This window comes from Ovis canadensis, chromosome 9 (genome assembly GCF_042477335.2).
Source record: "Ovis canadensis isolate MfBH-ARS-UI-01 breed Bighorn chromosome 9, ARS-UI_OviCan_v2, whole genome shotgun sequence".
NCBI classification, from domain to species: domain Eukaryota; kingdom Metazoa; phylum Chordata; class Mammalia; order Artiodactyla; family Bovidae; genus Ovis; species Ovis canadensis.
This window is the reverse complement of record NC_091253.1, coordinates 59,951,982-59,978,085: the sequence shown is the minus strand read 5'-3', so window position 1 is coordinate 59,978,085 and position 26,104 is coordinate 59,951,982. Positions and strand designations below refer to the sequence as shown.

At 39.2% G+C, this 26,104-nt stretch overlaps 1 protein-coding gene across 50 annotated transcripts in view; it reads left to right on the top strand.

Annotated features, from left to right (window-relative positions):
* STAU2 (staufen double-stranded RNA binding protein 2) overlaps positions 1-26,104 on the top strand; it is a 310,852-nt gene that overhangs the window by 144,927 nt on the left and 139,821 nt on the right. For 49 of the 50 annotated variants that reach the window (XR_011259016.1, XR_011259014.1, XR_011259011.1 and 46 more), the window contains one exon: positions 22,056-22,363. Coding sequence is in view for 45 of the 50 variants with exons in the window: in XM_069600307.1 (XP_069456408.1) it covers positions 22,056-22,363 (308 nt within the window). In the remaining 5 variants the exon portion in view is untranslated. Of the gene's footprint in view, positions 1-22,055; positions 24,793-26,104 lie in introns of those variants that run through there. The other variant, XM_069600312.1, reaches the window with a different exon arrangement.

The following is a 26,104-nucleotide window of genomic DNA, read 5'->3' as shown; positions in this document are numbered from 1 at the left end:
TTAGGGAAAAAAAGACATTATGCTGTATACTTTCTGGAACTTTGTGTTCCCACTTCAAATTGTAATTTAAGACTTTTGTCTTAACGTATAGTTATTTCATCCGTGGTGCCACTGTGTGCATATTCTGTAATTAATTTATTCTCCTATTAAGCCACTGAGGTTATTTGCAAGATTCTGTTATTATAAACAGCATCACTCTAAACATTTTTGACCATGTCTCCTGGTACACATGTGTAAGAGTTTCTGGGAACACACCTTGGAGTGGAATCTGTGTATAACTGGGTGTGTGTAAATTCAGATTTACAGGAAATACTGGTTGTTTTGTAGTAGAAGAACTGGAGTGCCCTTCAAAATATCTAGTAGAAATAGAAACATTTTAAAGTCACTTTTATACCTTTGATTTCATTTTGATGATGTTTTAGTTGGATTAGTTCAAATTTAGTTCAAATTCTATTCTATCATTGTTAATCTCTCAGTTGGGTGCGACTCTTTGTGACCCCATGGACTGTAGCCTGCCAGACTCCTCTCTCCATGGAATTTTCCAGGCAAGAATACTAGAGTGGGTAGCCATTCCCTTCTCCAGGGGATCTTCCCGACCCAGGGATCGAACCTGGGTCTCCTGCATTGCAGGTGGATTCTTTACCATCTGAGCCACCAGGGAAGCTGTACTATATAAGAGTAAAATAAATAAGACTATATCATTAATCTTATTTATTTTACTCTTATATTGTTACTTAGTCTTTTGAATGGGTAAAAATTTTAAGTTCAAAAAAGATGAGAAATCTCCCTTTTGTCCTCTTTGGCGCAGTTTCCACCCTGTCTCTCAAACAAGTAACTTTTGATTAGTTTCTTATATATTACTCCAGAATCTTTTTATACATATAGAAGCAAATTCAAATGTGGATAAAATAATATATACCTTTATTTAATATGTTTTCTAGACATACTCTTCTACAATTTTCTTTTCATTCAACAGTATGTCCCAGAGATCCTTCCAAGTTGATCATGTGTAGGACTTCAGTCTTATTATTATTGAACTAGTTTTGAACTGACGGCATTGGGATTGTTTACTTCTAAGGCATCTCAGTGGTAAAGAATCTGCCTGCCAAGCAGGCGACTTAGATTCGATCCCTGGGTTGGGAAGATCACCTGGAGAAGGGACCAGTTACCCACTCGAGTATTCTGGCCTGGAGAATTCCATGGACTGTATAGTCCAGTGACCAGTGAAATTGCTCAGTTGTGTCTGACTCTTTGCGATCCCATGGACTGTAGCCTACTAGGCTCCTCCATTCATGGAATTTTCCAGGCAAGAGTACTGGAGTAGGTTGTCATTTCCTTCTCCAGGGGATCTTCCCAACCCAGGGATTGAACCCAAGTCTGCCACATTGCAGGCAGGTGCTTTCAGTTTAGTTCAGTCGCTCAGTTGTGTCCGACTCTGTGACCCCATGAACCACAGCATGCCAGGCTTCCCTGTCCATCACCAACTCCCAGAGTCCACCCAAACCCATGTCCATTGAGTCGGTCATGCCATCCAACCACCTCATCTTCTGTCATCCCCTTCTCCTCCTGCCCTCAATCTTTCCCAGCATCAGGGTCTTTTCAAATGATTCAGCACTTCGCATCAGGTGGCCAAAATATTGGAGTTTCACCTTCAACATCAGTCCTTCCAATGAACACCAGGACTGATTTCCTTTAGGATGGACTGGTTGGATCTCCTTGCAGTCCAAGGGACTCTCAAGAGTCATCTCCAACACCATAGTTCAAAAGCATCAAATCTTCGGCACTCAGCTTTCTTCACAGTCCAACTCTCACATCCATACATGACCACTGGAAAAACCATAGCCTTAACTAGAAGGACCTTTATTGACAAAGTAATGTCTCTACTTTTTAATATGCTATCTAGGTTGGTCATAACTTTCCTTCCAAGGAGTAAATGTCTTTTAATTTCATGGGCGCAGTCACCATCTGCAGTGATTTACCATCTGAGCTACCAGGGAAGCCCACTGGGTTGCAAAGAGTTGGACATGACTGAGCGGCCTTCACATCACTGTATTTTTATATTATAAATAATCCTGTTGCATAAAACCTCATACCCACATCCATTTACGTGTTTGCTAGTGTTTTGAATAAATTCTCACAAGTGGAAATAGTAAGTCAAAGAATATGTGCACTTATAATTTTGATAAGCGTCACCAGATTATGCTCAATAGAGATTTCCCTGTTTACATTCCTGCCGGCAGTGTATGGGATTTCCTGTTTCCCCACAGCTTCAGTAAACGCGTATTCTCAAACTTCTGGATACTTGCCAATCTGATAGCTGAGCTATGTTATTCAGTGTAGTTTTATTTTGCATTTCTCCCATTGAGAGTAGGATTGAGTGTATCTTTTGTACATTTATGAGCCATTTCTACACTTTTTTTTTGTTTCTAAACTAGTTTATGTCAGTGATATCGTTATATCTGTTGCTCATTTTAAAATTAGTTTGTTGGTTTTTTTTTTTCCCCCTCACTTGAAAAGAGCATGTGTGTGTGCCTTTATGATATGACTGGCCAATATTTTTCTTGGTCTCTTTATTTATGGTGGAATTATGTTTTAAATTTTGGTTTTCTTTTTAATGTATTTGAGTGGCCTTTATTTTATATAATCTTTTATAGCATTTGTAATCTTAGCATAGTTAATAATGCCTGCTCCATTCTGAGATTATGAAGAATTCTTTAATTACCTTCTGGAAATTCGGTAGTTTTTTTTTTTTTTCTTTTTTTTGTCCTTAAGTCTTTGATACCTCTGAGATTTATGCTAAAAGTATGGATTCAGCTTTCATCCCATTGCATTGACTTGCCTGTTGTATACTAAGACTCTTGTATGTGTGTGGCTTTATTCTGTACTTTCTGTTGTCTTCTGTTCATTTGACCATGCTGTATGTGCATGTTCTCAGTCATGGCTGACTCTTTGGGACCCCATTAACTATACAGTCAGCCAGGCTCCTCTGCCTGTGGGATAGTCCAGGCAAGAATACTGGAGTGGGTTGCCATTTCTTTCTCCAGAGGATCTTCCCAACCCAGGGATCAGACCCACATCTCCTGCGTTGGCAGGCGGATTCTTTACCACTGAGCCTCCTGGAAAGCCCTCATTTAACTATGCACCAGTTTTAATCATTATTTTGTTTTAATATGAGTAAACTTAAACTTTGTTTAAAACAAATGTGAATGAAGGTATGTTTGGTCTATGTTCTTTTCTGCACGTACTACATGGAGTATAAATAATTGAAAATTAAAAATCCCCTTGATATGAGGAATGAGAGGAGTGTGGGAAGTCACATTATCAATTAAAAGCACTAAAAGAGGCAGTAGGGGACTGTACGGTTGAAGGCAGTTTGGGTCCAGAAAGGCAATGGTGATGGTCTCCCCAAAACCTCTGTGTGTAATGGGTGTAGGATTCATTCATTCATTCAGAAGGTATTTGTAGACTACATTGTACTATTCTGGGGCTTCTTCAGTGGCTCAGTGTTAAAGAATCTGCCTGCAATGCAGGGAGATGCAGGAGACTTGGGTTTGGTCCCTGGGTCAGGAAGTTCCCCTAAGTAGGAAATGGCAACCCACTCCAGTATTTTTGCCCGGAAAATCCCATGGACAGAGGAGCCTGGCGGGCTACAGTCCATAGAGTGGCAAAGAGTTCGACACAACTGAAGTGACTGAGCAGATGCACGTACTGGTTTTGGTATTATTGCTGATTTTAATGAAGTTTTAATGAAGTTTTTAAAAGTTGAAACTGCTTTTTGAGAACCTAGTCAGTCTGTAAGATAAACAGGGTTAACTATTCCTCTTCTGCCCATAAGAAAAGGAAAGAAAACTTAAAAAGTGGAAAGTGTAATTTGAAAAAAAAAATCAATTGCTTTTTTTAATTTTAAAATAAAATAATATAGCATAGTACCTGACATTGTCAGTGTTTAATATTTGTATAAATGAAAAAAAAGCAGTGTTTCACTTTTCTTCCCACTGTGTTAATAGTCTTAGATATCATCTAGACTTATAGTTCTCAGCGTGGTGTTGCTGGACTCTTCCATATAATAGGTGTCATTATTGGTATTTCAACAACCTAATGGAAATAATGCATTCACTCTTAGTAGATTGCTTTGCTTTGGATTAGAACAATGTTCATATCTCAAGCTGTTCTGAATCTCACATTGGCAGTCTTTGGTGGAAGAAACAGAAAGATGATCTATTGTTACTAAAGAAATGCAGTCTGTCTTAAAGACAGATCCTTGAATCGTGATATTCAGAGAACAAAAAACGATAAAAGTCCTAAGGCTGAAAACATCGGAGAACATCCAGCTCTTAAATTGAGGTTGCAGGTGATTTTATAACTTGCCTAAGAATACTCAGTTAGTTAGATGTAGTGAAAACTTGAACTCATGTCTTACAATTCTAAGATCGGCATTTGCCACTTGACAGTGTATTTATTTCTTAGATATATCACTTGCTGGTAATTAAGGGAAAATTGAATAATGTTTTCTTAAAGAAATTCCACTAAAATTAAATATGCATTTTCTTGAAAGGATGTTTTATAGGATGTTTCATAATGTGGAAAATGTCCAAACTATTGTTTCAGATACCAGTTTGATATTCGGGTGGATCATGTAAAAATACTAAACGGCTGAGAAAGCACATGCAGTGTTTGTTTTACCAGTGAAACCACCATCTGCATTATATGACTTTTCTTAAGACCTAAAAAACTTTAGTAATAGTCCATTTTTAAAAACACTCAACAGGCTTTTTGGGTGATGTTATTCAAGCATATTGTTTTATTCCAAGCTTTCTGGTTTGTGTTAAGATGATTCATAGACTTTTAGAGCTGAAAGAGATTTTCAAGTTCCCCTAGTATAATTCATTTTACAGATGAAGGAAACAAGGTATAGAGGCAATCTGTAACCTGACCTCTGATAGCTGGGCTTCATTCAAGTATGTTTACCACTGAACTGTATCATCTTTTCTTTGTTACATTCTGTGCTAATATTTTTTTTGTTACTTAAAAAAAAGCATTTTAGTTTTTTTAGAGCAGTTTTAGATTTACAGAAGAATTGAGGAGATATAGAGATGTCTCATATACCTTCCATCATCATATATGCATAAATTTTCTCATTAACAACATAGCTCAACAGATGGTACTTTTTTTTAAACAAATGATGAACCTGCATTGGCATATCATGGTCACTCAAAGTTCACAGTGAGCCTTAGGGTTCACTCTTGGTACTAAACATTTTATAGGTCTAGGCAAATGTGTAATAATGTATATCTGTCATTACAGTGTCATACATAATATTTTCACTGTCCTCAAAATCTTCTATGTTTTGTCTTTGTGTCTCTCCTAACCTCGCATCACCCCTGGCAGCCACTGTTCTATCTCTGTAGTTTTGTCTTTTCTAGAATATCATGTAGTTGGGATCACAGACCTGTAATCTTTTTGTATTGACTTGTTTCCCATAATTATAAGCATTTAGGGGTCCTCAGTGTCTTTTCACGACTGATAACGCATTTCTTTTTAGCCCTGAAAAGTGTATCACAGTTTATTCACCTACTGAGAGACATCTTGGTTGCTTCTAAGTTTTGGCAATTATGAATAAAGCTGTTATAAACATCTGTGTGCAGATTTTTATGTGGACATAAGTTTTTAACTTTTTTGATTAAATACCAGGAAACACATGCTAGTAAGAGTACGTTTAGTTTTCTAAGCAACCATCAAATGAATTTCCAGAGCGGCTGTGCCATTTTGCATTCCTGTCAACAACGAGTTAGAGTCCTTTAACTCCATGTTCTGATCAACACTTGGTGGTTATGTCAGTGTTTCAGATTTTAGCCATTCAAATAGTTGTGTAGTGATACCTGTTTGTTTTTGTTTGCATTTCCCTGATGACATATGATGTAAAACATCTTTTTGTGTAGTTATTTGCCATCTTTGTATCTTCTTTGGTGAGGTGTCTGTTAAGGTTTTTGGCTCATTTGTAAAATGGATTGATATCTTATTTTACAATTTTAAGTCTTTCATAAAATATTTTTAGATAATAGACCTTTATTAAATGTATCTCTTGCAAGTATTTTCTTCTAGTCTGTAACTTCTCTTCTAATTCTCTTGGTAATGTCTTTTGTGGAGCAGAAATTTTTAATTTTAACAAAGTCCAGCTTATCGGTTATTTTTTTCATGGATCTGTGGTGTTATATGTGAAAAGCCATCACTATACCCAAGGTCATCTAGATATTCTCCTGTGTTATCTTTTAGGAGCTTCATAGGTTTGAATTCTACATTTATTACTGTGAGTTTTGTGACGGATATAAGGTCTGTGTCTAGATTAATTTTTTTTTACATATGCATGTCCAGTTATCCCAGCATCATTTGTTGAAGAGACTACCTTTGTTCCATTGTATTACCTTTGTTCCTTTATCAAAGATCAATCGGCTATATTTATGGGGGTCCATTTCTGGGCTCTCTCTTCTGTTCCCTTGTGTATTTATCTGCTCTTTCACCTATACCACATTATCTTGATTACCATCAAGATCACTTGATTACTACTTTGTAGTAAGTCTTGAAGTCAGGTAGCATCAATCCTCCAACTTTATTCTTCACTTTCAGTATTGTGTTGCCTTTTACAGGGTTTTTTGCCTCTCCATATAAACTTTGGAATCAGTTCGTTGATATCCATAAAACAACTTGCTGGGATTTTGGTTGCGATTGTGTTGAATCTATACGTTCAGTTAGGAAGAACTGACATCTTGACAATATTGAGTCTTTTTAATCCATGAACACGGAATATCTCTTCATTTATTTAGTTTTTCATGATTTTGTTCATCAGAGTTTTCTTCATACAGATCTGTACATATTTTGTTAAATTTATACGTAAATATCTCATTTTGGGGCAGTGCTGATGTAAATGGTATTGTGTTTTTAATTTCAAATTATACTTGTTCATTGTTGGAATGTAGGATATTTACCATAAATTTTATTATTTTTTTATTGTGATAAAAAATAACATGAGATCTTTCCTCTTAATAATTTTAAGTGTGCAATACAGTATTGTTAACTGTAAGCACAATGTTGTACAGCAGATCCCTAGAACTTTTTCACCTTGCCTGACTGAAACTCTGTACTCAATGAACAGCAGTTCCCCAGTTCCCCTCTATCATTGTGCTTCGTGTTTCTATGAGTTTGACTGCTTTATATACCTCTTCTATGTGAAATCAAGTAGTTTTGTCCTTCTGTGACTGGCTTATATCACTTAGCATCATCTCCTCAAGGTTCATTCATGTTGTTGCATATGATAGGATTTCATTCTTTTTTATGAATAAATAATATTCCATGGTGTGTATAAATCACACTTTCTTTATCCATTCAACCATTGATGGGCATTTAGATTGTTTCTATTTCCTGAACTTTGTGAATTGTGCTGCAGTGAACACCAGAGTGCAGATATCTCTTTGAGAACTTGTTACCAGGTTCTTTTGGGTAAATACCCAGAAGTGAGATTGCTATTTCATGTGATGGTTCTTTTTGTAACTCTTTGAGGTAGCTCCAGCCATAGTGGCTATACCATTTTATATTCCCACCAACAGTGCACAAGGGCCCCAGTCTCTTCCACATCTTTGTCAGCACTTATTTCATTTTTGTTAAAATAATGGCTTTCCTACCAAGTGTGAAGCAATACTACTTTTGCTTTTGCCTTTGTTTCTCTGACCGTCAGTGATGTTGAGCATCTTTTCATATCTATTGACCATTCATATGTCATCTTTGAAGAAATGTCTATTTAAGTCCTTTCTTGGTACATTTTAAACCAGATTAGTTTTCTTGCTGTTAAATTATAGACGTTCCTTATATATCTTGGATATTAACTGATTATAAAAGAGATGGTTTGCAGATATTTTCTGTCATTCGATAAATTGCTTTTTCACACTGTTCACTGTTTTCTTTTCTGTGTAGAAGCATTTTAGTTTGCCATTGTTCCACCTGGTCTATTTTTGCTTTTTTGTGTGTGTGGAGGGGGGGCCCTGTGCTTTTGGTATCACATCTAAGAAATCATTGCCTAGATGAGTGTTGTAAAACTTTTGCCCCATGTTTTCTTCTGGGAATTTTACAGTTTGGAGTCTTAAGTCCTTAACCCATTCTGAGGTGATTTTTGTGTGTGGTGTAAGATTGAGGATCCAGTTCCCTTTATTGGTATGTGGATATCCTGTTGCCCGTTTGTTAAAGAAAACTGTTCTTTCTTCATTGAGTAGTCTTGGCACCATTGTTGAAGATCTCTTGACCGTAAAGCATGTCATTTCTAGGCTCTCTAACCTGTTCCGTCGGTCTGTATGTCACTATTTATGCTTGTATCCTTGTGTTTTGATTACCACAGCTTTCTGATATATTCTGAAATCAGTAAGTGCGATGCTTCCAGCTTTTTTCTTCTTTCTCAAGATTGATTTGGCTATTCAAGGTCTCTTATAGTATAGTCTATGTGAATTTTAGGATTTTTAAAAAATTTTCTGTAAAAAATGCCTCTATGATTTAGATAGGAATGGCATTGAATCTAGAAATTGTTATGGTAGTATGAACATTTTAATAGTATTATTAACATATTTCACAGTACATGAACACATGATCTCTCTTCGTTTGTGTGTTCTTTAATTTCTTTCAGCAGTATTTTATAATTTTCAGTATGAAAGTTTTACTTTCTTGGTTAAGAGAATTCCTAAATATTTTATTCTTTTTGATGCCTTTGTAAATATAATTGTTTCTATGATTTCCTTTTCAGATTGTTTATCATTCGTGTATGGAAAAAACAACTGATTTTTGTCTGTAGATTTCATGTTTTGCTACTTTGCTGGAATTCATATATTAGTTCTAAGCAGGTGTTTTTTGTGTGTGGAATCTTTCATGTTTTCTACATATAAGATCATATAATCTGCAAATAGAGATAATTTTACTTCTTTTCCAATTTTTTTTTTCTTGCCTAACTGCTTTGATTAGCACTTCCAGTATCTGTTGAATAGAAGTGTCAAAAATGGGGAATTCTTGCCTTGTTTCTGATTTTAGAGGAAAACCTGGACTCTTATGAAGTTTATTTCTCTTGCAGAATGAAGCCTCTGATGTCACCTCTCAGAGGGAGCATCTCCAGCATGCTCAAAGTCACATGGAATGACAGACTTAGTGGGGCTCTCTTTTACTCTTTCTCACTCTAATGTGATAAACTTTTTGCCTGATTTGGGACACGATACTCAGCTGTTTGGTTCCACTTATTGCGTGCCTGCATTCTAAGTCACTTCAGTCATGTCTGACTGTGTGAGCCTATGGACCATAGCCCACCAGGCTCCTCTGTCCATGAGACTCTCCAGCAGGAATAACGTAGCAGGTTGCCATGCCCTTCTCCAGGGCATCTTCCCTACCTAGGCATGGAACCCGCATTGGCAAGCAGGTTCTTTACCACTGGTGCCACCTGGGAAGCACTGCTGGTTGTTGGCATAAAACCATAATTTCTGTCATTTGGATACAATTAAGTTTGAGTCCCTTTTCAGGATAGTTTTTGAGACCAGTATTTCAGATTTGTTCAGTTCCTAGAGGCACTTTTCCTAGCTCTTTCCCTGGTTCTTTCTGGGAAATTAGCTGGTTTATGTTGGAGCTCACTGTGAGAGCTCATTGGCTGTGAATTGCTTACTACCAAAACCTCCAGTAGAGCTTCCTAGGTGGTGCTAGTGGTAAAGAACCCTCCTGCCAATGCAGGACACGTGAGACCTGGGTTCTATCCCTGGGACAGGAAGAACCCCTGGAAGAGGAAATGGCAACCCACTCCAGTATCTTTGCCTGGCAAATCCCATGAACAGAGGAGCCTAGAGGGCTCCAGTCCATGGGCCAGCAAAGAGTTATGCATGACTGAGTGCCCCTAGGCTTGAACTTTCCTACCTTCTATTTAAAATAAAGTCAGTTCCTTTGGGAAAACTTCAGAACACTGTTCTTATGGACTACCTCAGAATTTCTGAGCTACTGTTCTGGAGTAGGAAAGGGGATAGTGGTCCACTTCTTTGAGATTCACACTGCTGCTCTCTAAGCAGAGTGTTGGTCAGGGGAGGTAGTCTCTGGTAGTCTTGGTTTGCCTTTTCTGACGTGAACTTCCATCCCATGAGCAAGCTGAGGAGAGAGCAGCTGGTTTTCAGGTGCTCTCAGCTTTCACTGTGTGTGGTGGCTGGGTGTAAAAAGGGACTGCCTGACTTTTTTGGCTATATACATGAGAAATTTAACTTCTGCAGCTCGGAGCTGGGGGAAATGAGAAATTCTGGTGGCCTGCCCTTCTAGTAACAATATTACTGTATTACCATATTACTTACAGGTGGTTGAGGAGAAAAAGATCCCCATCTTTGTAGCTGCAGGTGGTGGAAGGAATGAGTCATAGCTCAAGTACCAGAGACTTTGATTCTTTCTGAGATTTATTAGATTTCCCTGGATAAAGGTGTAGTGACTAATGATACAAACCCTGGAGCTAGGCTAGGTATCACAGGTTAAGGGCATAGTCTTCTACAACACTGCTTCACTTCAAAAGACATTGACCAGGGCTTCCCTGGTGGTCCAGTAGTTAAGAATTATCCTGTCAACACAAGGGACACAGGTTCGATCCCTGGTCCAGGAAGATCCCACATACTGTGGAGCAACCAAGTCCGTATGCCACACATACTGAGCCCACCTTCTAGAGCCTGTATGCTACAACTACTGAAACCCACACACCTAGAGCCCATGTTCCAAAACAGAAGCCACTGCAATGAGAAGCTTGTGCACTGCAGCAAGAAAGTAGCCCCAGCTCTCTGCAACTAGAGAAAGCTCACTCATAGCAACAAAGACCCAGGGAGGCCAAAAATTAATTAAAAAAAAAAAAGACACCAGCCACTATTGGGAGGATTTCCAGGGCCACCCTCACTTCTGACCAACTGACTATAGAGTCAAGGCTTCCCACTGCCCTTTCAATTCAGTCCCTCAGTCATGTCTAACTCTTTGTGACCCCATGGACTGCAGCACACCAGGCTTCCCTGTCCATCACCAACCCCCAGAGCTTGCTCAAACTCATGTCCATCAAGTTGGTGATGCCATCCAACCATCTCATACTTGTCGCCCTCTTTTCCTGCCGTCAATCTTTCCCAGCATCGGAGTCTTTTCAGGTGAGTTGGCTCTTCTTATCTGATGGCCAAAGTATTGGAGCTTCAGCTTTAGCATCAGTCCTTCCAATGACTATTCAGGGTTGATTTCCTTTAGGGTCTCCTTACTGTCCAAGGGACTCTCGAGTCTTTTTCGACACCATAGTTAGAACAGCACTACCCTTCAGATAAGATAATTCACTAGAATGAATCACAGAACTCAGGAAAGTCTTATGATTACAATATTGTTACAGCAAAAGTGATTCAAATCAGAACCAGCTAAAAGAAGAGACACATAGGGTAAGATCTGAAGAGTCCCAGACACAAATCTTCCAATGTACTTTTTCTGATGTCCTTTCCCATGAAGTCAGGAACGTGTTGCTCCCTACTCAGTGATGTATAATATGCACAGAGTATTGCCAAGTGGGGGTTCACTCCATTTCCAGAGTTGTACAAGTTTTGTGGGCATTTAATATCTCAGGTGTAACTGATTGAATCATTGGTCATGAAGTTGATAGCAATCTCCAACCTTCCTCTTTCCTCAGAGGTTCAGTTGATGCCGTGTGACTCAAAGCTCCAACCCTCTAAACATATGGATGGTCTTTCTGACATAGCCATCCCCCATTCTGAGTCATCTTGTTGGCATAAATTCTGACATGGCCGAGGGGTGCACCATTAATAAAAGAAGACACTTCTGTCACTCGTAGAATCATAAGGACTTAGAAGCTGTCTCCCAGGAACTGGGGACAAAGTCCAGCCAAATTTTTTATTACATGGGAGGATGTTTTATTTGTTATATGCCCTTAGAATAATTTCCAGAGACTTAAAAGTATTTTAAAATTAATATTCATAACTTATGGTTGTTTGTTGGGGTGGGTCCATAGACCTCCATGTGTCATTATTTAGAAATAGAATGTCCTGCTTTCTTTTGATAAATATTTATAAGATATACATCTTATTTCCTCATCCTTTACTCTTAGCTTGCCTATATCAGTATATTTGGAGTGAATTTCTTTTAGGCAGCATGTAGTTGGGTCATGTTTTTAATCTACTTTGCTAGTTTCCTATTAATTGATATATTTAGATCATTTACATTTAATGTAATTATGTTCAAGACTTAAGTCTGCCATCTTATTTACTTTTTCTATTCTTTTGCTTTCCTTTTCTCATTCCTTGTGGGTTACTTGATCACTTTTCAGAATTCTACTTCAGTTTCCCCATTCTGCCTCCATTGATGCCCAAGGTGGTAGATTCCTTGTTATTGCTGGGTGGAGTAGGAATTCTAGTTCTTACATGATCTTCACTGATATCACAGAGAGGCTAAGCTCTTTACCTCTAGGTGATGACTAATGTCCTGACTCCTCACTCATTCTCTTATGACACTACTCATTATTGCTGTGTGGGAGTAGAAGTCCAGTCTCCCTGTGGTCTGGATTGATATCAAGAAGCAGTATCAAAGTCCCAGCTCTCTTCTAGGTGTGTCCAGCACTACCATAGGGTCCAGGGGAGCCTCATTACAGCTAATGTCAGTGCATGTGTGTGTTAGTCGCTCAGTATCCGATTGTTTGTGACCCCATGCTCCTCCGTCCGTGGGATTCTCCAGGCAAAAGTACTGGTGTGGGTTGCCATTTTCTTCTCCAGGGGATCTTCCCAACCCAGGGATTGAACCCAGGTCTCCTTCATTACAGGCAGATTCTTTACCATCTGGGCCACCAGGAAAGCCCCCAGATTGACCATGGATCTGTCCATGGAATTCTCTAGCCAAGAATACTGGAATGGGTGGCCATTCTCTTCTCCAGGGGATCTTCCTGATCCAGGAATCGAACCTGGATCTCCTGCATTACTGCCTGATTCTTTACAGTGAACCATCAAGGACGCCTTGGTGAGGTTCAGAGCCTAGGCTCCCCACTTGTCCTTTGGTGGCATGGGTGCTTCCCTGGTAAAGGACAGAAGGCTAACCACGAGGCCCACGCTCCCATCATGTTCTTCCTTATTATCATGGAACCAGAGGTCAAGCAGCCAGAGCCCATGGAGCCAGGGTTGCACGTTAGGCAAGGCAGTGGCCCGAAGCTGGAGCTGTCAAGGTTCTCTCCACCTTGAGGTCTCTGCACAGCCTTACTCTAGGACCTCTATCCTGCAAATGCTCAGAGCAGCCTAACAGTGCTTTATGTAGTTGGGTTTTGAAAATGTCTTAAAGTTGTAACAATGGTACAGTGTGTACCCATCACCCAGCTTCTCCCTGTGGTGACATCTTACAAAATCATAGCACTTTATCAAAATGAGGAAATTGACACAGGAACAATACAGTGACCCATTCTACAGACCTTACTTGGATTTTTGTGAGTTTTCATATAAATGATTTTTAAAATCACTGTCAAACTGATAAATCTTGCTGTTCCTGCTCATCCTTTTTGTATATTTCCTGTTTTGAACCAGCAGTTTATTTCTCCAAGTTTTAAGAATTTTTTAATGATAATTTTTTTGATACCTTAAAAATAAGATTTATTCAATATTAGAATGATGATGAATTTTGGCACCATCAGGACACACTAGGGAAATGCACTGAGCAGCAAATGCCAGGAGAGGCGGACTTTACAGCAAAATGCTGCGAGAGGTGGATTTAACTTTCACCATCAGGAAGACCAGTCACAGGATGTGTCTATATATGCCTGGCTGCCACTTGAAACTTCGGACAAGAAAAGGTTAAAACGAAACTCCTCATTAAGAATCTATTGTTTCCAGTAACAACCAAGTAACTTTCAGATATCCAGTTCTAAATTGGCAAACCCCAAAACTAGGTTGTGGTTTAAGATAATTGATGCCTATTAGGAAGCAGGACTCTGTCTTCTGAGATAGTATCAGTACTAAACAAAATGTTCTATCTGATCAGAGGAGGAGTATGATTCTAAGCCCTCAGCTTTCAAACCGTATACAAACAATTGACTTTCTTTTTAACATTTGGTGAGTCATCCTTGATAGTATCTACATTGAAACAGTCATGCATCTACCCACATGTCGTAAATCTCAATCAGAAGAACCCGTCATCACTGTTTCTGCTCTTTCTTTCATTTACAAAAGTGTTTTACGTTTATGTGAATTAAAATTTTTTGCTGTGAAAAATCTCACTGAGACAAAAGTAGATGAATATTGTTGGGTACTTGAGTATTTATAAATAAAACATTTAGTCCAGCCATATTGTGGCAAGATTCAAGCTGATTTATGGAAACATACAGTAAGATATTTCTTTTGAAGCTTTGGTATAAAAAGTGACAAGTTCATTTTATTAAGCAATAGCTAGACACTCATTCCATTGCTCCATGGTAAAGAACCTGCCTGCCAATGCAGGAGACGCTTGTTCAATCCCTGGGTCAGGGAGATCCCCTGGAGAAGGAAATGGCAACCCACTCCATTATTCTTACCTGGGAAATCCCACGGACAGAGGAACCTGGCGGGCTACATTCCACGGGGTCACAAAAAGTCGGATGTGACTTAGTTATGAAGCACACACAATGCATTCATTCTGTGGACGTGCAGAGAAACTCATTTTTATAGACTAACATTAACTGCTTGTACCAGTGAAGTGACGTTATCTTTCTTACTCCTTTGGTTTGCCCTGTTGTTCTGATACCTCTAGTACCAGTTACTACTCATCTATGTTCTTCAGCCTCTCAAAGAGTTACAATGTTAGTGAACATCAAAAGGCAAGGTTCTGCTATTTGCTGATCTATACATACGATAAGACCTTTTAAGAAATCTCAATTCAGAATGTCCTCTTCAGCTCTTCCTGTAAGAACTGGAGCACTGGGAAAACGCGGTGGGAGGCTTTGTATGCTAGAGGGTTTTCACACCTATTTGAGAGAAGCATAAACCTAGTGGGGAAAACAAGTAGAAAGGGCACCATGGCCTGGCATTCCTCATTTGTAGGATGTCACTGTCCCTGGCACGTTGGGGCTTTCAAAATCCTGTGTGACGTCATATAATTTAGGGCAGATTTTGGTGAGGCTATCTCTAGAACATCTAAGAACAGCCATGGTGGCATGGATCAACTGTGGAGCCAGTCTGGGTAAACTTCACATGTGGAGTTCACTTCCTGGGTTAAACCTGGGTGTTTAGAACTGGCTGGACATTTCACTTTTTTCCCTCTGCTTGTTCTTTTAGGAAGTCATTTAATGTAATGTGTCCAGACTCTGGTGATAGACCACCTGGAGTTAAAATCTACCATTGCTAAACCTTATCCATATCCTTAGCTGTGTTTCCTGACTTTTCTCTGCTTCAGTTTTTTCATCTATAATCTAGAGAAATAAAAATCCGTTTCATTTGGTGGTTGTGGGGATTAAATGAGATAATGCATGTAAAGTGCTAGAATAGTGCCAGTGTTGTCTCTGCAGTGCAGCTGTGTACAGTGGTTACAGATTAACAGTACTAAGATGGGAATATTAAAGGCCACATCAGGGACAAAAGGTAGACGATGGAAGAACGATTCAGAACATCTTCAAATAGAGAGTGAAAAGAACAGACATTACAAGGCTGAGCAGGGGAATACTTGCCAAGTCCATGAGCAAAACTGAGGTCAGAGCCAACAAGAAAGAAGGCATGGGCCTAAGGGGGTCACATGAGAGAATGTTTATCTGTGATATGCAGAGTACATCATGAGAAACGCTGGACTGGAAGAAACACAAGCTGGAATCAAGATTGCCGGGAGAAATATCAATAACCTCAGATATGCAGATGACACCACCCTTATGGCACAAAGTGAAGAGGAGCTAAAAAAGCCTCTTGATGAAAGTGAAAGAGGAGAGTGAAAAAGTTGGCTTAAAGCTCAACGTTCAGAAAACAAAGATCATGGCATCTGGTCCCATCACTTCATGGGAAATAGACGGGGAAACAGTGGAAACAGTGTCAGACTTTATTTTTTTGGGCTCCAGAATCACTGCAGATGGTGACTGCAGCCATAAGTTAAAAGACGCTTACTCCTTGGAAGAAAAGTTATGACCAACCTAGATAGTATATTCAAAAGCCAACTAAGGTCCGCCTAGTCAAGGCTATGGTTTTTCCAGTGGTCATGTATGGATGTGAATGTTGGACTGTGAAGAAGGCTGAGCGCCGAAGAATTGATGCTTTTGAACTATGGTGTTGGAGAAGACTTGAGAGTCCTTTGGACTGCAAGGAGATCCAACCAGTCCATTCTGAAGGAGATCAGCCCTGGGATTTCTTTGGAAGGAATGATGCTAAAGCTGAAACTCCAGTACTTTGGCCACCTCATGTGAAGAGTTGACTCATTGGAAAAGACTCTGATGCTGGGAGGGATTGGGGGCAGGAGGAGCAGGGGTCGACAGAGGATGAGATGGCTGGATGGCATCACTGACTCGATTGACGTGAGTCTGAGTGAACTCTGGGAGTTGGTGATGGACAGGGAGGCCTGGCGTGCTGCAATTCATGGGGTCGCAAAGAGTCGGACATGACTGAGCGACTGAACTGAACTGAACTGAATCAAAAAAATGTAAATTAATAGAACAACAAAATGTAGAGTGATAGTAATTATTTAGAATAACTGAAGCCTGTTTTGACAGATGTGTAAGAAAGGTTTAGTCACACATTGCTAATAGCAGTATAAATTGAGATGGGTGGTTTTTCAGGAGACAGTAGGAAGTCCCTAAATATGTACACTTTAAGTTACTCTCTCTATTGTTTTTATTTATTTTTAGCTTGGCTGAGTCTTCACTGCTGCACACTTTTTCTAGTTGAGTGAGTCGGGGCTGCTCTCTAGTTGCGGTGCCTGGGCTTCTCATTGCAGTGGCTTCTCTCGTCGCAGAGCATGGCTCTAGGTGCTCAGGCGTTCAGTAGTTGTGGTGCGCAGGCTTAGTTGCCCCATAGCATGTGGGGTCTTTCCAGACCAGAGATCAAACCTGTGTGCCCTTCATTGGCAGGCAGATTCTTAACCACTGAACCACCAGGGAAGTCCTTAAATTACTCGTTGATTCTTGTTTTAGGTCTTTACCCCACTGAAAAGTGACTTAAATTTACAACGGAAAGAACCTAAATGAATTGTGACTGATCCAAACAGTTACTAATATTCATGTTGAAAATCATTCGGTAGTTGGCTGCAGACATCTACACGTATCTTTACTCTCTCTCAGTGATACTGTTATATTAGTTGATCTCCATAGAAAGGAATCTTCTTTATTCATGAAGTCAATTCGGGCTTTACAGTGGAATAAGGGAGCCTGTACCCCACATGAGTTCTTCTGCTGTGATGTAATCCCTCTCCAGAGTGCTGGGAGAGCATTTTTGTTGCTTGATAATATTGCTGTTGGCAAGCCCATTACTGCTATATAATAACATTGCTGAAATAATGCTCTTAGCTTCTTGATTTCTTAAATTAAGTGTAGAATTTAGAGTCATACATTAAGTTATTCTTTAAATAAGAATTGTGTCTGGTGTTGGTACACCTAGTGAAAAAGTAATATGTCATCCCACTTAGCAAATTGGCAGATGTTTTTGCTTTGTTGAGATAAAATTGAACATAAAACTGCACATGTCTAGTTTGATCAGAGTTGACATATGGCTGTTTTTACTGCGTTTCTGACACTAACTATGTAGGGATTCTTTTCCTCCATAGCAACCAATTCTCCAACTTTCTGGACGCTAGCAGGGTGTCCTACAGTTTGGTTCCTTTGCTCCCTGGAATCAGTGCAGCCCCCACAGATTAAGGGCTCAGGCTAACAAGATGCCCCGCTTTGCCAATCACAAGCCGCATATTCCCATCTGTACTCCTGACCGAAATGGTGTAAATTCAGGGGGTTCCCACAGCCCCCTTCTCAAGTTTGATGACTTGCTAGAACAGCTCACACAACTCAGGAAGATACTACCATGGATTTATTACAAAAGATTGAAAATGAAAGCCAGAGGAAGAGGTAGGTACACAGGGTGGGGTTCAAAAGGAGCTGGAGCACAGAAGCATCTATCCCAGTAAAGTTGGGAGATAAAACTCAAACTCAGACGCTTTTCAAACCTCCTCGTTTACGGGGGCTTGGGGCAGTTCCATTACATAGGCATGATTGATGATTAAACTATTGGCCACACATGAAAGTGAAAGCGAAGTCGCTCAGTCGTGTCCAGCTCTTTGCGACCCCATAGACTATAGCCTGCCAGGCTCCTCTGTCCGTGGAATTCCCCAGGCAAGAATACTGGAGTGAGTTGCCATTCCCTTCTCCAGGGAATCTTCTGAACCCAGGGATCGAACCTGAGTCTCCTGCATGACAGATGAATCCTTACCGTCTGAGCCACCAGGGAAGCCCTCAAATCTCCAACCTCTCTCACCTCCCCAGCTCTCAGGGGGTGAAGCTAAAAGTACCTTTTTCCCCCTATTTTTATATTAGATATTATTATTTTAAAAAATCATTGCCACTTATCTATACTAACAGAGCAGTGGCAAAGGTTTTTTAATAACGATATCTACTACTGAAATAAGAAGGAGAAACTTTCACATATTTGTATGGAGGTATGAAATTGGCACAACTACTAGCATTTGTACCAATTTAGAGCAATTTATTAGTGTACAAAAAATAAAATTCATATTCTTTAACTAGCAGTTCTGCTTCTGAGTTAAGGAAATCAATTTTCATGTGAATAAGGATATAATTTAAAAAAATATGTTTCCCTGTGTTGTTTTTTTTAAAAAAAGAAATAAATTAGATGTCCAGCAATACGAAATTATTTGAAGAAACAACTGATATAATGAAATTTTAAGCTTAAAGTTATTAATGAAAGCACATAGTTTTATAAATAACAAAAGGGTCATGCTGTATTTCTGTCTTTTAACTTGTTTTTTCAATTAACAAAAAGTGTATAGGAAAAAAGACTAAAAGTATATTTTTAAAGCAAAATGTTAAAAGTAGTTTACTCTGGCTAGTGAGATTTATCTGTAATTTTTCCCCAAAGCATATGTTTTCTTTTTTAAATTTTTTGTTAAAAATTTTCCTGAATGTAAAGCTAACAAACACAAAGGTACAAATTAAATCTGTAAAACATGTGTGTGTTAGTTGCTCAGTTGTGTCCAACTTTTTGTGACCCCATGGACTGTAGCCTGCCAGGCTTCTCTGTCCATGGGATTCTCCAGGCAAGAATGCTGACTGGATTGCCATTCCTTTCTCCAGAGGATCTTCCCAACCCAGGGATCGAACCCAGGTCTCCTTGCAGGCAGATTTTTTACCATTTGAGCTACAGGGAGGTCCTTTAAATCTATAAAATAGGATGATATTTTATGCTGTGTAATTTATTTGTGTATTTATTCATTTGGCCATGCCATGCAGCGTGCAGAACCTTAGTTCCCCAACCGGCTTCAAACCTGTGCCCCCTGCAGTGGAAGTGCAGAGTCCTAAGCATAGGAACGTCAGGGGAGTGCCATATATAAATGAGTTTTCAAGGCAGCCCCTCTATGTTTTGGGCTTCCCTTGTGGCTCAGCTGGTAAAGAATCTGCCTGCAATGCTGGAGACCTGGGTTCCATCCGTGAGTTGGGAAGATCCCTTAGAGAAGGGAATGGCTACCCACTCCAGTATTCCGGCCTGGAGAATTCCATGGACTATATAGTCCATGGGGTCACAAAGAGTCGGACACGACTGGCAACTTTCACTCGCTCAGTTTATGTTATAACACCCCCGGGATGGAGTTCCCTGGAGCTTGGCCCCTCCCAGCCCTCCACTTCTCCTTGTTGCAGTACCCATCTCCCGCTTCTTGCTCCAGGGCAGAGGTTGCCGGGTCTGCTAACCCCTGCGTCTGTTCATGCCTCTGCCTGCCTTCATTTCCCTCCCTCCTGGGCCCAGTTCTCCTCATCTCTTGGGCTGTGCTGTCAGTACCATTGTAGGAAGCCTTTCCTGAGCTCCCAGTGCTTCTCCCTTCTCATTCCCACTGCTCCCCAACCCGTCTCTGCAGAGGCACCTGCCACACCTTGATATTCATCCCTTTCGTTTTCCTCTCCTGAGAGACTGAGGGTGACTGGAGATCAGGACTGTTGGTTAGCACGGTGCCTAAAACCTAACAGCAGGAGGCTAACTGGTATGTGGGGGGTGGGGGGTTGAGGGGGTGTGTGAGAGAGAGAAAGAGAGACTGAACAATAGAACGAAAGCTGTGATGAGATCAAACAAGCCAGAGTATGGGGAGACGTGTGACTATGTCTGCATGAGTGGAGCATGGGGTCTCCATGAAGATTTTAGTAGGATGGGGAGGAGAGGAGGAGCCGGGGCACTGAGGGCCTCATTTGTCATCCTGAGGTATTCTGATTTGATGTGTAAGTGATAGAGAGCCAGTAAAGACTTTAAAGTGAGAAAATGTCTAGCCTTAGCATTTCCTAGGGTGTTAAGATGTTATTAATGTTACATGGGAAGCCTGGATATAATATGAATTTGGGAAATCCTGGCTTAAACCAAGTTAAATGGATTTCTGTTCTTCTGGATTTCTCAGAGTTTTTGCTGTGCTAACGTGCATTTTTAATCCTCCCGAAGGGATGTTTGTGTGTGATATAATTTGCATATTTCCCCCATGTATTTATCATGGAACCCTTATATTTGGGGATTGTGGCACAGACCCATTTTGGGGAATGGACAGTGGGGAGAGCAGCAGTGTGACGCTTTTAGTGATGGTTGCAATAGCCCTATCGGAAACACTGAGGGTCTGAATCAGGAGGGTGGTGGTGGGAAAGGGAGAGGCGGGACCAAGGGTCAAAGTTTTCTTTCTCAGGGCACGTTCTCCGAAACTGGTGATTGATCAGTCATTTTAGAAGATAGTGTCATGATGTGAGAGTCGTTAATATCTGATCCAAAGATGTTAGAACAAGCCTGTGAAATGTGGTTTGAAATATCTCTCAGACAAATGGAAGTCAAGGGAAATATGTTTACAACTCTGCCAACTGATGCCACAGCCCCAGGCTCACTCCTCTTGATGTTAGAATCTGCATATGGCCTGACTTGAGCTAATACACTTGATAAGCTGACAGGGCACATTCTAGACTGCACGTGGTGGCTACTTGTTTGTGAGTGGGTCAAAGCTGGTTGCCAGGAGTCTAGGTTGGGCAGCTGAGCAGGTGGATGGTGGTATCATGTTGTTGTTTAGTCACTAGGTCGTGTCCAGCTCTTTTGTGACCCCATGGACTGCAGCCCACCAGGCTTCTCTGTTGTTGGGCTTTCCCAGGCAAGAATACTGGAGTGAGCTGCCATTTCTTTCTCCAGGGAGTCTTCCTGACCCAGGGAACAAACCCACATCGCCTGCATTAGCAGGCGAATTCTTTACTACTGAGCTGCCAGGGCAGTCCTGTCACGTTGAGGAGACATCATGTCTCCAGACAGGAGACAGTTTGGGGGAAGAAGATGCTCTGTCAGTTTTTAACATGTTCATTAGGTACAGTTGACAGTGGGACATCTTTGTGGAGAGAGGAATACCAGCAGGCCATTGGATGTATGAGTTTTTTGCGCAGATCATTTGGACTGACCCAGCCGTCATTTTACCTCTGTGTCTCAACTGCCGCATCTGTTAGGGATTTACTGTCTCTTTTATGAGATCATAAAATAATAAATTGCAGGCTGAAGACCCTACACACTCCTAAGCGTACCCCCAGTGCACTTCTACGCATTCCTCCCCGTGCTCCTCCATAGCTCCTCCACCACGTACGCTTTCCCTTGAAGTCCCCTTTGTGATTTTTTTTAAGCCAATGATTTTTAGGAATATTGAAACGTACATTTTTTGCCTCCAAAGAGGAGACTGCAGTTGCCTTTGCAAGTATGGGGAAGACGGGTGCTTAACAGTGTTTTTCATTGCCTTGTTTCACGTGAAATCCTTGAGTCACTAGTGCTCTAACATGTTTCTGTTTCACTTATTTTAAGTGTAATAACAATGTTCCTTTATTTTACTTATAGCTCCAAAAGGAATTCTTCATTTGTCTCCTGATGTTTATCAAGAGATGGAAGCCAGCCGCCACAAAGTAATCTCTGGCACGACTCTAGGCTATTTGTCACCCAAAGATATGAACCAACCCTCGAGCTCTTTCTTCAGTATATCTCCCACATCGAGTAGTTCAGCTACAATTGCCAGGGAACTCCTTATGAACGGAACATCTTCTACAGCTGAAGCCATAGGTTTAAAAGGAAGTTCTCCTACTCCCCCTTGTTCTCCAGTACAACCTTCAAAACAGCTGGAATATTTAGCAAGGATTCAAGGCTTTCAGGTATGAATTAAAAGCAAAACCAAGAAAACAAAGCACTTCATTAGCCCCTAGTCCTCCATCTCTCTCCATCAGAAAGCTCATTCTTGCCTGCTAGCGTGACTTCTGTGCCACTTACATTGTAAATCATTAGGAACACGGAGGACAGAAAAGCGAGCCATGTGCACATGCCTCATTTTAAAGATTTTTCATTCTTTCCAGTAATTATTTTTTGCTGCCTGGCTCGCCTCCATATTCTTTCTTCCTCCTCTATTTTTTTTTAAGACATTTTTCATCCTCTGTTCTGTCTTTTGATTGGTCTCAATTGGGCGCATCTATTCCCTCCACTTTGTCTTCCCAAGTAAAGATCCTGCCTTCATACATTTGGTCTTAGTATTTAACACTAAGTGCTCCCCCAGTTTACAGTAAGGTTGAGTTTTTCTAATGCTGATTTTACTTTCATAGCAATTTTGAATTTGGCATTCTGTTGCTAGTAATGATTCAGAGATGCCACTAAGGTACAACATCCTAGAAGTCTATTGTCTTAGGAGTTTATTAACCATGGTGTTAGAACAGTAATAAATGCTTTTTAGCTGTTTGAGGCATAAAAACATGTATTGTTTTACTGGATTGTGTTTTGAACCATCTAGGGTAGCACCTACCTCAGATGGTACCAATAGTTCTATTTCACCGGGCAGTCTACACCTAGCTTATAGGCCTCTTGTTGTGTATAAGAATTTGGGGCTGGAAACTCTCCCCTTCCCCCATTTAGTCATTGTTCCCTTTTGGAAGAAAAAAAAAACCACAATAATTCTCTGTGGGTAGATCTTTTAAAAGAATTGTTAACTCTAGGAAGAGGAAATACCTGTGTTTTGACATCTTAGTTGCCTTGAAAATCCTATACTGAACTGTAACCACTTGACTGGATGAACAGCAGTGTGCTTGTGTGTAGAAAGAACAGAATGTCCCCACAGAGTTCACTATTTTCACACCCCTTTCCATCTTAGTCTTACTCCCTAAGACCAAAAACTGTAATTTCCTTTAGAAATGCTCTAGAAGGTCTGTATTGTCTAAAATCATCATGTACTGATAAATTTTTTTCAAATTTAGATATGAGAGAAGATCATGTGGTTGAGGGGGTGGAATTTTTGCATGTTTTCTTTTGTTTATTTCCCTTCGCAGAAACCTGATTCTTTCCAATCTCTTGGCAGGTAGTGGTTAATATTTTTAATTAGATTATTAATATGAAGTCTAAAAAGCTGTTACCAGTTTTTGGCTCTGTCATCTGAAATTTTAATCATTTAATTTAAAAATTAAAATTGTAGGGTTTGTTTTTGTGGTTTACTTTAAGAATAATAATAACTCATTGTTTAAAAGGACCTTGATTCACACAGTTAAAGTCCTGGAGAAAAAGAACTAAGCAATTTTTAGTTCTATCTATAATGTGCATAGGATGAACTAGAAATAAACTGTGATGGAAAGGAATTCACTGTTTATTTACAAATCTAGTTGTCTAAAAATGTCTGAAAGTAATGCTACGTTTGGATTTTTATAGAAACAAAGCACAAATTGATTCAAGCTCTGAATTGAGTTTTTTGCTTGGAGAAGTTACTGTGGTAGATGTTCATTTTGCTGCCAGAAGAACTACTTAAATTTTTTAATCTGTATTTATTTGTTAATTCTTGGCAGTGATAGCAACTATAATTTTAAATTAGGTTTGCTTTAGTCAAAATGTAGAATCTGTTACTCCTATATTTGGGCTGACTACTCAGACCCTTTTTTTTCTTTAAAGTTTATGCTGAGATAATACACTCTTATTTATGGACAAGTTAGTAAACATTTCCAAATTGTGTTTGGTGATTTTTACATACTAATGAATATAAGCAGATGGTTTGAAACATTACTGTGCTTCTTTGGTCAAACGAGTTTGGTGTTGATATGAAATATTGTGTTGCTGACAAGCTGCAACCTGCAGCTGTGCGGTGAACAGACTGTGGGAAATGGCTCCATGCCCTGACAGGTGCCCAGCACATCCTCATAATGTCACAGTAGAAGAGTCTTTGTGGTTAAGAGTTTTAAAGCCTATTTCTTTATAGGTAACTTTCTCAGGTGTATTTACCTGCTAGAAAAACATGTAGATTGTTTCTATTTCTTAAATGTTTTAATTGGACCATAGCTTAGAAAAGATAGGGCCAGCTTGTTACGGATTCCATGCTATTGTGTTATTTTTATTTCTGGAACTTAAAAACAATAAATTCTTTCTCTGTGTCTCAAGGTTAGTACTTTTAAAATTTTGTTATTGTACACTGAATAGATATTGTTGCTTATTGAATATTGTATAAACTCTTCTCTGGCCTTCTGTGCCCATTGACATCTGATTTAAGCCTACCAGAGCCATTGTATGTGACAGCTATATTGTATTAAAAGTAAAAAATATATTAGTGTACTGAAAACTATGTTGTTTTAACTTTAAATTTTTTTTCATTACCCACTCTTTATCTGAAATTTGAGTGACAAAAAGCTTATTTACTGAATGCAAGTATTAAGCTCACATCCTTTCCCTTAAGTCTATAAAATAATTAAAATTATTATACAATTAAAGTTATTATTAATAAAGCTGGCTCCGCAGGTCAGAAGATGACTGAACACTTGCATATTCTCAGTAATTCTTTTATCCTTGCTTGGGCTAACCTGAAGTTTTTAATCACATTTTAGATGCAAGCTTTTGGATTTCTATCATAAATGAATATTAATTTTTTGAAATTTTATTTAGTGTGTTTTTTTTAATTTTCTTTTAGAACTTGAATGTTATTGACTTATTACTTTTTAGGAAAAAAAAGTTTTATATCAGCAGTTCTGTGAACCTCAAGCTTTGTCCAGCCCAGTTAGTATGCTTCTTTAACTTCGATGAAAGTTAAGAAAATTCACTTGAAATACAGGTATACCTTAGTGTCCAGGGTTCCTTGGTGTATACTTGATACTCTCTAATTATAATGCCAAAATGTTTCAAAATCATTCAGCTTTTTAAAGAAAATTAATATGGAGGAGACATTTTTGAAATGCTCATCAACTTTTGAGCTGAAGTAGATTCTGTTTCATTGTGTTATAATTTATATTATTCTGAGTTTTTGCATCATAAATATGTTTTTTCATACTAATTATATTAGAAATCTCTCTGTATAATTAACTGTAAGCAGTTTCATTGTTTGAGTCATTAGAAAAATTAGTCTGGAAATTAAAATGAATTATTTTAGTAAATTATCCTTTCTAGATGGGTTTAATTTTAATCTTTTAGTCTGTACCCTTCCTTGTGATTATCATCCAGTGAGCAGTGTTGTTTTTAAAACTTCCAGAGTGAAATATAAAAAACTAGATTTATTTTTTTTTCATATAAAGAGTGTAAAGAAAATACTTAGTATCTTAGTTAAACCATATTTATTTTATAAAAAACAGGGAATGTTTTACTGGGTGGGGTGCCTTTTCATTATTGTGAGTTTTAGATATTGGTGCGATTTTTAGCAAGATGAGAATATCAGTAGAAGGCTCAGAAGTATCTATTTAATTAAAAACTTTCTTTTTAAGTACAATTCAAACATAATACCTTTCAACTAATATGTCTTCCTTTTTGAAGTTTAGTATGATTACAGCAGATTTCTTTTACGATTATGGGCTTCTCTTAAAGGCATGTATGACATAACATATTTCAACAGTTTGGTCTTAGTACAATTTACACTGAGATGGGACATGGGGCGTGGGGCTTACCCA